Here is a 14,793-nt window from a genome sequence, read left to right as displayed (position 1 = left end):
GCTTAACCAACTGAGCCACCCAGGCGCCCTGTTTCTATTTTTTAATGTGGCTACCAGAAAGTTAAAAATTACATATGCTGCTTGCATTGTATTTCTAGTGGAGGGCTGATATAGACAGTTAAATTGCCAAAAGCCTATAGGATGGTCTACTGCCACAACACTCGAATCTAGAAAAAAATTCACTAATATTTAAATGACTACATATAAACTATTCTGCTTTGAAGAAATATAATTGTTCTAATGCCAAAAATAATAGCAAACCTTACCTTTTTGTCTTCCCATTCTTTGACTGAGTTGCTCTGCCCACTTGGAAACTGCAACACACCTCCAGTGTTGGCAGATAAGAGTGGAGGTTGAACCTTGCTAAGGATCTTTGAGCAGAGCCTGAGTGAATCTGTGAGTTCAGACAAGTGCAATGTTTGGAGATGGCTTGTCAGGGCAGAAATCATCCTGAGCAGCAACTGGGGCAAGTGTTCTGTCTGGATTTCAATGTAAGTCTCCTGAAGATGGAAAGTGAAAATGACAAAAGTTTATATAATGTATAACCCCAAAATTCTATTATTTCATTTATTTTTAATGTATATAACAAAAATAATTTTATTGATCTGCAATATTTTATATGTATCATGCTCTTAATTAATATTGTACGGTCATTTTATTACTGACAAAAATTTCTATTCCCAAATTCTCAATTTAAGTACTTCAAGGTATATAAAATAATCCCAGTTTCATCTGCTATATTACAGAAATTATAATATAAAAAAGTGAACACAATCAGTTAAAGACAAAAGACAGGCTGAACGTCATACCTGACACAGCACCCTCATACTTCTAGTAGGCTTCAAAATGAGAAAGCAAAGAATTGAGGAGAGAAAAGGAGAAAAGATTTCCAACAGTCTTCATTTAATAGAAAGAATTATTAGTGAGTATAAATGCAGCATTAGACCACTATACACTAAACATTTAAAATTTCAGTAACATGCAGCTATGAAGTATATTCCATGTATTATATAAGATTTATATATGTATTATATATATGTCAGAGAACAGAACACTTGGAAAAATTTATGAAAAAAAAAATTATGCCAAAAGGGAAAAAAAATCAACTTTAAAGATGAAATTTATTTAAAGATGTGGTCTATGTCCAACATGAAATATTTGAACTATTGTTATTACACTGCCTCAATACTTTTTTTTTTTTTTTTTTTACCAAGGTGGTCTTACCAAAGAAACTATGTCCAACAAAAAATCCACCAGTAAGCAGAAATTCGTCAGCTGTAACTCAGATGACTCACTACTATCTCCAGGCCCAATCTGAAGTCTGGCGTGCAATGTCCTCCTAAAAGGACAAAATTCACTTTATCAAGTGTAAGTGATAAGCATATTCATATCATACATACATAACTTTCTTTTTAATGAGAGTCAACACTGGGACACACACAGTGATGTTCCTGTGAACATTCCCTTTCCCCCAGGACACTTAACTCCAAGTGGAAAATTTCCAAAGCAAGATTCCTAGGTTTAAACTTCCTGAAGCTCCCATCCTGCACTTCCAAGTGTTCTGGGTGGATCTCACTTTTTTGGACTTGCTCCCACTATACGTATCATCTCCTAGTTAACATGGATTATTTGCTGCTTGATTTACAACCTCAGGGCCTTTTTTTTTTTTAAAGATTTTATTTATTTATTTGACAGAGAGAGACACAGTGAGAGGGAACACAGCAGGAGGAGAGGGAGAGGGAGAAGCAGGTCTCCCGCCGAGCAGGGAGCCCGATGCGGGGCTCGATCCCAGGACCCTGGGATCATGACCTGAGCCGAAGGCAGACGCTTAACGACTGAGCCACCCAGGCGCCCCCTCAGGGCCTTTTTTTAATAACAACTTGTCCTCCTGATTTGCTGTCCTCCCTCAACCTCATTCTCTCAAATCCAGAATGTACCCATCCTTTATGGTTTGAGACCAAACATTATCTCCTCCAGGAAGCCTCTTCTGATCATTCCTCCAACAAACATTCACTTTAAATCCTGTAAGATTTAAAGTCCCAAGTACTATAAGTCCTATAAGACCATATACGTTGCCCTACACTCTGAAGACACAAAAAGGATATGAGAGAGTCCCCAACCAGCAAAAATATAAGTATATAGACAAATAAATATACCAATGTGGCAGTGTAGGAGTTGATTCTGATGGGAGATTTGAGGGAGTCATGGAAGGCTACTGAAAGGTGGGTCACTTCTCTATAGGACCTCCCAGAGGGGCTGGGGGGTGGGGGAAGAATGTTTTAGAAGAAAGAGCACAAGTGAAGGCTCAGCAGCAGGAGTGAAGGCTCAGGCACTGTTATGTTCAGGGGATAGTACAGTTTCCACTATGAAGGCGGAAACCCAGGCCAGGGCTAGGTGGCAAAAAGACATTCATAATTTCCTCAATATTCCTACCACATTTTAATTTATTAAGGTATCTATAACTTTTTAAAAAAATTTAATTTATTTATTTAAGAGAGAAAGAGAACACAGCAGAGGGGAGGAGCAGAGGAAGAGGGAGAAGCAGACTCCCCGCTGAGCTAGGAGCCTGACCCAACCTGGGAGCGCAATCCCAGGACCCTGGGATCATGATCTGAGCAAAAGGCAGATGCTTAACCGACTGAGCCACCCAGGTGCCCCAAGGTATCTGTAACTTTTAATTTAATACGAGGAATAAGCATGTGCATGTTTTACTTGTTCCCATTATAAGGTCTCTGAAGACTGGGACTGTCTATATTCCTAGGTGCTCATTATCTATTGAATGAGTAAGCAAACAACTTTCTAAACCATTGTAGGGATTATTGTTTTGTATTTTTTTTTTCTATTTTATTATGTTATGTTAATCACCATACATTACATCATTAGTTTTTGATGTAGTGTTCCATGATTCATGTTTGCGTATAACATCCAGCACTGGGTGTTATACTGTTTTGTATTTTTAAAAGACTTCTAATTCCAAGATCGCACATGCTTACTTTTTGACTACATGCTCCCAAGGCTTGAGAGGTTAATCTGGTTCTGAGAGGATTTGGTCTAGAATCCAGAGATTCCACTCAGGTTCACCAGTATTCTTGGGTTTTCAGAGTTTTTAAACTTTATGTCCTAAGAGGTAGAGGGAACTTATTACTCACCAGTGACAATATGGGTTGGTTCTAGGATTTTAGAAACACAAGAATGACCAAGGAATTTGTTATTAAAAGTGGGAATCATTTTGGTAAAGTGTGCTGAGGCAGCAGCCCCAAAATTTGGTATTTTCTCTACAACGAAGAAAAACCAGATTACTATAGACTGGAGAGGGAAATCTTTCATCTATGCTGGTAACTAAATAACTTGTTTTCTAAATTCCTTTTCAATTCTAAGATTATATGACCAATGATTCTATGTTCTAGAGTGACATGACAGAGCCAGATTATGTTTATTAAACAATAGTTGTCAGTAGAATATATATATCTTCTTTTATATATATATATTATATACATATATATAAGAACATTCTTTTCATTAGACTCAACTTAAAAAAACTGACTTTGGATGCTATTAAATTAAGACAAATGAAATAGTGTAACATACCTACAACATTCTTCAAACCAACGTGCAACGTAATCCCACATATAATAAGGCTCAAAGGAATTAAAGAGAAGGTTGGCAGTTTTAATCAGCTCTGCTGTTTTCTTATTTTCCCTTAATTTACTAAAAAAGGAAAAGAGAAACAAAAACTGAAAAAATATTAACATCTATTTTTTTCAGAATTAAATTTGAGTGCAATGTTGTTAGGGCAGTTCATATTCCTAGGTAGCTGCTAGAACACTTGCTAGTGAGAAAATCGCAACAAATAATTTTTATATACTGACACTCTATTACTTTATGTGTAGTTACTTCTCCAAATTCAGGTTTTCATACTCAAATGTATGATCAAGATCAGAAATTAGCGTATAAGAAAAAATATCTGTGCTTCCAGCAAAAGAAGAGCAAGTTATTTTTGAACTTTTGAGTGCCTGTTAATTTGGCATTACATTCTTTTGTTTCCCTTGGAAATTATTATTCTTAGCTGAAAAACAACAAAATAATACTGTAAATTGCCATGATTACTGAAATTCCATCAGGGAAAAATAATTTATTTCAAGTGGGGAACATCTGGACTATTAAGCACCCACCTGCCTACCATCTCCTGCCAACCTTCCTAACAATTAAAACAGTTGTTTTTATATATAGTGAGGTACTGTCAATACAGCTAGCATATTACAGCACAAAAGACTAACTGAATACTCTATGGGGCAATACAGATTATCAGGCAGAGTACAAAATGAAATCAAGTACCAGGGTAGTCAATATTAACTTCTCAAACAAAAATTACAGGAATATTTATCAGAAATCAAAAACTGTCTTAAAATGTTTTAATAATGTAAAACTGTGTTTTAGGAAAGCCCAGGTTATCTCCAAAGCCCACTAAGGAAACACAAATGGAATGCAAATTATGTAAAAGAAACTATAGTCTTGAAACCTTTGTCATAATGACAGATGAGACTGGAAAACAGGCTGCTGAAAGTAGAGAAGAAATGAAAAAGTAAGACCTTGTCAACATGAATCTATCACTGACTAGAGAAAAGGATATGCTAATATTACATGACTTTTCCCAGGGATTAAAAAAATATATATTTATATATATATGAAAGAAGAAATAACCATAACTTGAAAAAAAACTTGTTGAAAGAACCCCTGGTGTCCTCTGATTCATTTAACGCCACGTTAAATCTTTTTCTGAACTACGATTTAGTCTCCTGAGTGTGTCAAGTAAGCAAGAGGCACAACTCCATGCAAACATCCAGGCCTAGTACCAAGCAAGGTACAACTTCCATCCCTAACTGACATGTGGCAGTTAATCTCTTCTGAGTTTGGAAAGTGTGAATAAATTCCCTGGAATCTATATCTTCACATTAATTGCTAAAATTTAGTATTCTAACCAGATAGATTGAGAACCAACCTGGAATGTGGTGGTTCTACTATATAATGCTTAAGCTGTAAATGCCTATTTGAAAGATCAGTGCAGTTCATTATGAGAGTTCATACTGCCAGAATACAGTAATATTTAAAATCAGATTTACTCATTCAGAACATAAATTCCATGAGGACATCTTTATATCATGCTTAGGTTTCTGGTAATCCACCTGCTTAACTGAGCATGATCCTTGCTGAAGGGTGGTTCCATTTGAAGATCCAATTCTGCTTTGCACTGAGAATATAATGTTCTAAATACTTCAATTAGGACATCTTCCAGAATTACAGGTCCTAAAATTAATATACATATTAAAGGCAATAATTAATTAGCATTGACACTTGAGGATTATTTACAAGTTGGCCTGATCATAGGATGCTTTAAAACAACTATTTTGAAAAAATAATTTTCTCTGGAAGCTATACTAAACTTCACATTTTGATCTGAACAAATGTTTATTTAAAAATAGGTTGACATAATAAAAATGACAAAATCAAGGAAGTATGTTTTGGCAGTTAAAATAGCAATATACTTGGAAAAGTTATTTAACTTCTCTGAGCTTTGGTTTCCTCACCTAGAATGAGGATAATACCAAACTTACAGGGCCGTTACAGGGTTGGGAAAAAAATATTTGTAAGGTGGGGAGCATAGTTCCCAGAATATAATGAGTATTCAATACTTACATTATTACTAATGTTATTTTAAATGATAAAAAAATGCACAAGGCAAATTTTGCTACAACAAATGCTAATCTCCTTAAAAAAATTTTCTGAGCTTCATCTATTATCACACAATAGCTAAAATAAATTCTCAAAGCCACTGAACAACTCAAATTATTTTTATATTTAAAATTTTTCATTTTTATTTTGAGTTGGTGAGAAGACACGCACATTTGCTAAAACATCTGCATGTAATTTAATAAAATTACATACTTTATTATTTCATTTTATTGTTTCTAATATTTTTGGTTTTTCTTAATTTCTGTCTCAGGTGCCATAACTAACTTCCCAATAGAGCTAATATCTGAGAAATATACAATGAAGACAGGGAAAACCCAAAAAACAAGGGGGATGTGGGGAATCAAGCTGAGGGAGAGAACGCATAAGACAGTCATAATAGATCATAAATGCTTCAATAACTTAATCAGGATTAAGAAGAGCTTAGATAGTATCTTTAAAATGACTCCTCCATTATATATATATCACAAGGTAAAAATATGAGAACATATGGCTTGGATGTATACATCTGTACCTTCTTAATGTTCTAGAGTAAATTTTAGTAAGAAATTGTTGAGAACCTGTATTTGAAGGCCACCTCAAAATACAGCAATTTCTCTACATAATGATTTTGTCTTATTTTTATTATGAAACAGTACAAAACAACCACACGTGATCTTATGCCCTAGGACAGTATATATTACCTAGCTCAGGTTTGTCAAGTAAACTGATTAAAATACGAAAAGGTTTTAGATCCTGCATTAAAGTGCTCTCTTCTCCAAATCCATTCACTTGTAAGATCCCCACCATTGCCTTTAAAAAAGAAAAAGTATATTAGTCATTTAAATAAACAGATGCAAAGACTTTCTTCTTAAGAAAAAATTTAAATACGACCATATGTAATGGAGATTTACATCTATTGCTTTTCTGAAGTTCTTTCACTGAAGTTAGCTTTTTTCCCCTGCTAAGGGGAAAAAAAAGTTATATTCATCCATTTTGAGGGGAAAAAAAGAGTGCTTACATTTTCTCTAGAAAAAAAGTGGAAAAGTTAAAGAAAATCTAGAAACATAAATTCATGAGTTACTTTGACTTTTTGCCTGAAAGATAAAAATGTTTCTATTTAATATCATCAACAGGCCCCAAAGTATGGCACAGTACCGTGACAGCGTCTGGTACTATTCAATTGTCTTCCCACTGGTAACTCAAAACTGTATTCTTATAACCTCACTCATTTAAAAATGCTTCAGATACCATGTATTTTCTGTTACTGAGTTATCTTGAATAGCTCATAATTAAAGTAAAAATAATATAAAATAAAACTATGGCTCATTTTAACCTTTCCATTACAATAGTAGTATTACCACATTTAGATTCCTCTTGCAACCAAAATTTCCATGAGGCTTCAGAGGAAATAACACAGGTCCTAGCTCATTTTTGGAAGAGCTCCAATTCATAGGGCAGACAGGTGAGAAGATGAAACTATGTTTTCATAAAGTCATGAGAACAAAGTTAAGAAAGATCTCTGGACTTATAAAGAAGTGAGTCTATCTTAAGATTACTTACTCGTTTTATTGTAATCATTTGCTTGTTACAGTCATTCTTAGGATATTTGTGAGCCTTGTCTCCACCCTTCAACGATGAACTAATTCAATTAAGGCATGACCTTGTCTAACACTTTGTTGAGTAACTCCACTGATCAGGGAGTAACCAAAAAATAAAGTGAAAGCATTCGTTACCTGGACCAACAATTCTTTTGAAAAGGTAGTGAAATAGTAAGTGGCATGTTCTTCAGGATTACTGTGCCTTGTGCTTCTGGGTCCTATCATAGCACCGTTGTTATCAAAACCTCCATGGAAGCAAATAGCAAAATAAATTAAAATGGAATTCTCCTAACTGTTGTTCACTAAATACCAAAACAGCAAATATCTCAAAAACAGCACCAAACACTTACCAATTAGTAGCCCAATCAATGTCAGCAAGAGAGATCATTTTAGATAGTTTAATAAAGGGAAACCAGTTCAATACTTAAGTGAATATCATAGTATTCTTCCAGCATTATCCTGTATTTTTTTTCAATCTTACTAAGAGTGAAATAACTGAGGATTCAGAAAACCCAAGATAAGTTATATTGTATCTTTTCACTCTGGGCAGGAAGGAGTTATGAAGACAGGCCAAACACTCACAGAAAGTATGGAAGAACAAAGCAGTTATTGCTTGAGTGGGAGACTGGTAAGGAACCGTGTGCGAGACAATAGGAATTGTTGATTCCTTTCATGACTTCGAAGTTTTGGAAATTGTTATTATTTTGGTTATTAATTTACCTTTCCTTGTCTACAGACTCTTGTCAAAGGAAACATGACTTATGGGTTAAAATAGCCTCTGTTGTTAAGGTTTTGAAATTTTTTCATATAATACACAGTTAATACTATTTATATTTTTACTGTCTATTTAAGCAGACTATGAGTTTCTTCATTTAGGACATACATAAAACTTGTTAATACTTAGGTATGGCAGATTTCCCTCTGTCTTTCCTCAGCTAAGACCATACACATCAAACACCTACCAAGAAGCCATGCATAAAGTCTCCGGTTCAGGGACATATCCCTCCTCAGTACTACGTGAAGGGCTGCTGACAAGATCCTGATCATATCTGGTCGAGTGGCCTGAAAAAGTCAGAAACATGGTTTTACTTAATCACATACAAAAACACATTCCTTTCTTTCCTCTTTAAAAAAATCCCACCTTGCAACATACTCAGAATGTTACGGCTTAGGAGGTAAGTTTCATATAGGACTCATTTGACTTTTCAAACACAGGAATGATTACTTCCCTTTTACAGATTAGGAAACAGTAAGAAAAGGTAGCACAGATATTTAGTTGCATAACTCAATTATTTTAATCTCCAGTTTAAAGTTCTTTATCCTATCCAATATTAGCAAGATCTGACACAAAACAAAAAAAATGGAGAGAAATGGAACAGATTCAAGAAAATCGCAGGCCTTTAGTCTTTCACATTCAGTGGTGTCAATTGGCGGTAATTAAGTTAGAAGTTCACAATCTTCATCAATTCCAAGTCTTTCATTTCCTGATCTTTAAAACATTTTTATCTTGTATTTCAAATATATAGAAAAATAAAGAAAACAATATAACGAAATGCTTTTGTACCCATATCCAACTTTAACACATCTTAATTTTTTTTTTCATTTTACTCCAGATCTTCTAAAGAGAAAATTCATTTCTTTCTTTGCCTTTCCTAATAGCCTTAATTAGATGTTCAAAAAATGATTTCCTAATGGTCTGGTTTTAGCTAAAAGAGGTGAAGTTAAAAGAAAGATAAAAGGAAGACAGCTAATTGAATTGCTATTAATTTAAAAGTATTACTAGATAATGACTTTAGAATAGAATCGTGGAATCTGAGCATTAGAAAGTAATGTGGAAATCAACTATAGTCTAAAAATCATTCTAGAATTAAAAAACAGAGCCTCACAGGGCCTAAGTACTTAACCAAATATCTGGCTAGTACCTCACCTGAATAAAGAACCTTTTTTTTTTTTAAATTTGAACAATTTTTTTTTTTTTTGAGAACAGACTTCTTAATCATTGACTTGTCAACTTTTCACTACACCATGCTCCTTGACAGTACTGGAAAAGGATGCACCCAGCTTATTTGTTTTAAAGGAATCTTAGAAATTTAAGATGTTACAGAACACAGATCATCAATAGCTGAAAAAGTATGGTCACTCATCTGAGCACAGATGCCTTTTATTAACCTAAGCAATTCTCAAAGGGTGGTTCCTGAACTCCTGGGGATTTCTAAGACCCTTTCAGGAGGTCCAAAAGGTAAAAACTATATTCCTGACAATACCAAGATGCTATCTGCCTTCTGAGATGTGTTGACATTTGCTCTGATTGAGCAATACTGGGTAACCCTGCCAGCACCTGAGCATGAACAGAAGCAATACAGCAGTGGCATTTACTGTCCTTGGAGTCAGGATTTTTTACTGTCATGTACTTACAGTAAAATTAAAAACAAAGACAAAAAAGCTAGTTTCCCTTAGGAATGTTGTTAATGAAGCAGAAAAAAGTTTATTTTATTAAATATTAGCCCCTGCACCCAAATCTTTTAATACTGTGTAATGAAATGGGGAGTATACACAAAACACTTTTGACATTACAAGACAGATGTCTTGAGGAAAAGCACTGTGTGACTGAACTGTGAGCTGTACTACTCGTTTTTGTTTTGTTTTGTTTTGTTTTTTACCAAATACCACTTTTACTTGAAAGAGGGACTGATACAAACTATGATTACTCAGACTTGAACACCTGGCAGATATTTTCTCAAAAATAAAGGGAGACTGTCACTTCAAGAAAAACAATTAATATTCATAATAACAGAGAATAAATTTTGAGCTTCCAAGAGAAAATTACAATTGTTAAGATTTTATTTTTAAGGGGCACCTGGGTGGCTTAATCGTTAAGCATCTGCCTTCGGCTCAGGTCATGATCCCAGGTCCTGGGATCAAGCCCCGCATTGGCTCCCTGCTCAGCGGGAGGCCTGCTTCTCCCTCTCCCACTCCCCCTGCTTGTGTTCCCTCTCTTGCTGTGTCTCTCTCTGTCAAATAAATAAATAAAATCTTAAAAAAAAAAAAAAAGATTTTACTTTTAAGTTATCTCTACACTCAACATGGGGCTCGAACATAACAACCCCAAGATCAAGAGTCACATGCTCTACCAACTGAGCCAGCTAGGCACCCCAAGAAAATTAAAATTTTAGAAAATCTGTATTTGGCTTGAAAGCTTCCCAATACCTAAAAAACTTTACCTATGAGATCGGTGGTAGTAGTAAGCAATGTGACAGTTTGTTATTGTGTTAACCTCTAGAAGATCTGCATAATTCAGGAAACTAACATTTTCCAAATAACCAATCATGATGTTATAAAAGCGTGTTTGGGGGCACCTGGGTTGCTCAGTTGGTTGAGTGACGGACTCGACCTCAGCTTGGCTCCTAATCTCGGGGTCCTGAGTTCAAGCCCCACCCCATGCCCAGCGAACAAACAAATAAAACTTTGGGTAAAAGATGTATTCAAAGTACAAGACAGATCAGATTTTCATGAAACAGAATATGAAAAGTTCACTGATTTGGTTTTAGATTCCATATTGCAATTAATTTTTTTAAAACTACAGCTTACTGAGTTTTGGTGCAGTATCGAAGAATATGCTGTTTTAACAACAGCAAAAGACTGCTGAAACACTCCTCCCTTTTCCAATTATGTATCAGTGAGAGATCTTTTTCCATACACTTCAATTGAAAGAAAAAAAATCACAAAAGATTGAACACAGAAGCAGATATGAGCATTCTGCTCTGTACTATTAGACCAGACATTAAAGAAATTTGTGGAAAAATAAAACAATGCTACTTTATTCACCATTTTTTTTAATGTGTTGGCAAAGAGTTACTTTCATAAAAAGTTATCTATACTAACATGATAACTTTGTTACTGCTATCTTTATTTTTATTTATTTTTAAGATTTCACCTTTTCATTTGAGAGAGAGGGAGGGAGAGCACAGAGGAAGAGTAAGAGGGAGAAGCAGACTCCCCGCTGAGCAGAGAGTCCGACTAGAGGCTTGATCACAGGACCCCAAGATTATGACCTGAGCTGAAGGCAGACTCCCAACCGACTGAGCTACCCAGGCGCTCCTGTTACCTGTTATATTTAAGTGAATTAGTAAATATTTAAAAATCTGTTTTAATTTCTAATATGATATAGACAGATCTAAACTACATAAGCAAAATATGTTTTTAGGATCCTCAATATATTTTTTTAAAGATTTATTTATTTTAGAGAGCGAGTGAGCAGGCGCACACATGCAAGTGAGCATATGAACAGGGGAAGGGACAGATAAAGAGGGAGAGAATCCTCAAGCAGACTCCCCACTGAGTGGGGAGCCCAAAGTGGGGCTTGATCCCAGGACCTTGAGACCTTGGGATCATGACCTGAGCCAAAATCAAGAGTCGGACCCCTAACCAACTGAGCCTCCCAGGTGCCCCAGGATCCTCAATATTATTTATTTATTTATTTATTCATTCATTCAAGATTTTATTTATTTATTTGAGAGGGAGTGAGAGAGAGCACATGGGCAGGACCAACTGAGCCACCCAGGTGCCCCAGGATCCTCAATATTATTTATTTATTCATTCATTCATTCAAGATTCTATTTATTTGAGAGGGAGACAGTGAGAGAGAGCACACAAGCAGAGGGGAGCTGGACAAGAGGCTTGATTCCAGGACCCTGGGATCATGTCCTGAGCTGAAGGCAGATGCTTCACCGGCTAAGCCACCCAGGCACCCCAGGATCCTCAATATTTTTAAAGAGCGTAATAGGGTCCTAAAACTAAAGCATTTGAGAACTGCTGCTCTATCTAACATCAGATATGAAGATTACAGACCTTTTCACAAAATCTTGGTAAGTACTAATGTCTTGGGGTGCCTGGGTAGTTCAGTTGGTTAAGCATCGGACTCTTGATTTTGGCTCAGGTCATGGTCTCCAGGTTGTGGAATCAAGCCCCCTGTCTGGCTCCCTGCTCAGCAGGGAGTCTGCTTCTCTCCCTCTCCCTTTCCCTCTGCACATGTGCTTGCTCTCCCTCTCTCTCTCTCTCTCAAATAAATAAATTAAAAAAAAATTTTTTTTAAGTACTAATGTCTCTCAATCTTATTTTGAAAAAAAAAACAAAAAAAACTCTTTTATTTTTAAAAAAAGATTTGTTTATTTTAGAGAAAGTGCATGCTTGGGGGGGAGGCCGGGGAAGAGAGAGGGGAAGAGAAGCAGACTCCCTGCTGAGTGTGGAGCCCAACACAGGCTGCATCTCAGGACCCTGATATCATGACCTGAGCTGAAATTAAGAGTCGGTTGCTTAACTAACTGAGCCACCCATGTGCCCTCCTCTCCCCCAAACTACTTTTTTTATTTTTTTTAAGATTTTTTATTTATTTATTAGAGAGAGAGAGACAGTGAGAGAGAGAACACAAGCAGGGGGAGTGGGAGAGGTAGAAGCAGGCTTCCCGCTGAGCGGGGAGCCCGATGTGGGGCTCGATCCTAGGACTCTGGGATCATGACTGGAGCTAAAAGCAGACACTTAATGACTGAGCCACCCAGGTGCCCAAACTACTCTTAAGAACGTAAGAAGTCACTTCTTGATTACAGTTGACATTGCCACACATTTCTAATATGGAAAAGAACTCTCACTTAAAGATATAAGTATTAGAGATTAGGGTCAACTCTCCATGAAATAAGTAGAGAGAGTCTAAGAACCCATCAACTGCTGAAGCTATTAACAGCAATCACTTTTGGGACAATGTAATGAAGGCTCTCTTAAGTTACGATTACAATCAATATTTGCTTAAAATTGATTATATATGAAAGATATGGAAAGAGGAAAAGTGGGGAACAAAGATGATTTGTCTTTCCATATTCTCAGGTAATCTAAAAATCTGGTAGAGTAATAGGGGGAAAATATAATTGGGTCTGGGTAGGGTATGTATTAAAAAAACATTAAATACAGCTATTGGTTTTATAATACAAATTATAAAAGGTAACGCTTAAGAAAATCTTGGCTGGTAGGAATACAGAGGTGGTACATTAAGAAAGTACTGAAGGAAATTCAGCTAAACAAAAGGTTGAGAAACACTGGTCTAATGAGATTACAAATTAAGTTCTTCCCAATTTAAGTCTACCATGACTTAATCCCTCAGATCTTGCTGAAGTCACCTATCAGTATACTGAAAGACTAATAACGTTAAATGCTTGGAAGGGAAGAAAACAATGGGAAAGTTTAAGAGTAAAGGTCAATACATTTTTTTCAATAAAGACCCAGGTAATAAATATTTTAGGCTTTTGAGTCATATACATTACTTTAGCATATTCTTCTTTGCTTTCTTTTATGAGTCTTTAAAAAAGTCAAACTCATTACACTACCTGACAAGCTGTTTGCCCACCCCTATACTGGTAAGTTTAGACTAGACTTATGTCCCAGCAGGTGTTTCTGTGAAAAGCCAGAGGCAGAGTAAAAGCCTCTGGTTTAAGGATGGAATATCTCAAAAACAGAAAATGGGGACAGTTTATGTCCCAATTAGGGACTACAGGCAATGACGTGTAAAATTCTTCAATTATTAATAATTCAATTTCAAACTGAATAAAGTAATAAAGAAAAATGTGAGCATGACAGATCATAATGAAAATTCATTAGTTATCTACTAACCATAGTTCTTACAAAAACCCAAAATAATAGTCTTTTCTGCTAATGACTTTTTAGAAATAAATACCTTTTTCCAAGGTAGAAATTTTCCATATCTTATTACTTTTGTTCTTCCATTCTGAATGTTCACATATTGGTGTTCTACATAATTCCTTATCAAAGTTTAGAACTCAAAAGAATTCAGACCACCTCTTTAAAAATGAAGACATTGATTACATTTCCACCAATGAAACACTTCACTCATGATTTGTTTTCTGTTATCATTTGTAATAAAACTACTACAGATTGTCACAGTGACTGAATATTTGGCTTTCAAACAGTGAACTCTGCTACGGGTCTGACATAAATCACCAAATCGCCAAATTAAGAAAAGGTAAATTACATCAGGACAGAGATAACAGCTGGGTAGAAGGCCTGGGTCACAGAGTCCTGCATCACTCAGAGCTAGCAATGATTACCTCTTGTTTTTTATAGGTTAGAACTTTTTTTAAAGGTATGAAAAATCCATTTTAATTTCCATGTTCTTATGCAAATCAATAAACTTTTTTTCAAAATTTCCATAAATTCTACTTTTTTTTTTTTTTTTTTAAGATTTTATTTATTTCCTTTGAGAAAGAAGGAGAAGACGAGTTGGGGGGAGGAGAAGCAGAGGGGGAGGGGGAAGCAGGTTCCCTGTTGAGCAGGGAGCCTGATGTAGGGCTCAATTCCAGGACCTTGGGATCATGACCTAAGCCAAAGGCAGACGCTTAACCAACTGAGCCACCCAGGTGACCCTACAAATTCTACTCCTTAAAAAAGGAACTTGTTCACA

The 14,793-nt window shown here is 35.7% G+C and overlaps 1 protein-coding gene across 1 annotated transcript in view; it reads right to left on the bottom strand.

Annotated features, from left to right (window-relative positions):
* Window positions 1-14,793, bottom strand: part of DOP1A (DOP1 leucine zipper like protein A) — a 97,369-nt gene that overhangs the window by 31,015 nt on the left and 51,561 nt on the right. The window contains exons 7-13 of the mRNA XM_081829358.1: window positions 8,291-8,390; window positions 7,464-7,573; window positions 6,432-6,540; window positions 5,184-5,304; window positions 3,589-3,708; window positions 1,225-1,339; window positions 218-500 (exon numbers count right to left, since the gene is read on the bottom strand). Of these exons, the coding sequence (XP_081685484.1) occupies window positions 218-500; window positions 1,225-1,339; window positions 3,589-3,708; window positions 5,184-5,304; window positions 6,432-6,540; window positions 7,464-7,573; window positions 8,291-8,390 (958 nt within the window). The remainder of the gene's footprint in view (window positions 1-217; window positions 501-1,224; window positions 1,340-3,588; window positions 3,709-5,183; window positions 5,305-6,431; window positions 6,541-7,463; window positions 7,574-8,290; window positions 8,391-14,793) is intronic.

The sequence above is a fragment of the Leptonychotes weddellii genome, chromosome 8 (genome assembly GCF_054177405.1).
Source record: "Leptonychotes weddellii isolate Sample4059 chromosome 8, ASM5417740v2, whole genome shotgun sequence".
NCBI classification, from domain to species: Eukaryota; Metazoa; Chordata; class Mammalia; order Carnivora; family Phocidae; genus Leptonychotes; species Leptonychotes weddellii.
Note: the sequence above shows the minus strand (reverse complement) of the source record. Positions and strands in the feature narration are given on the sequence as shown.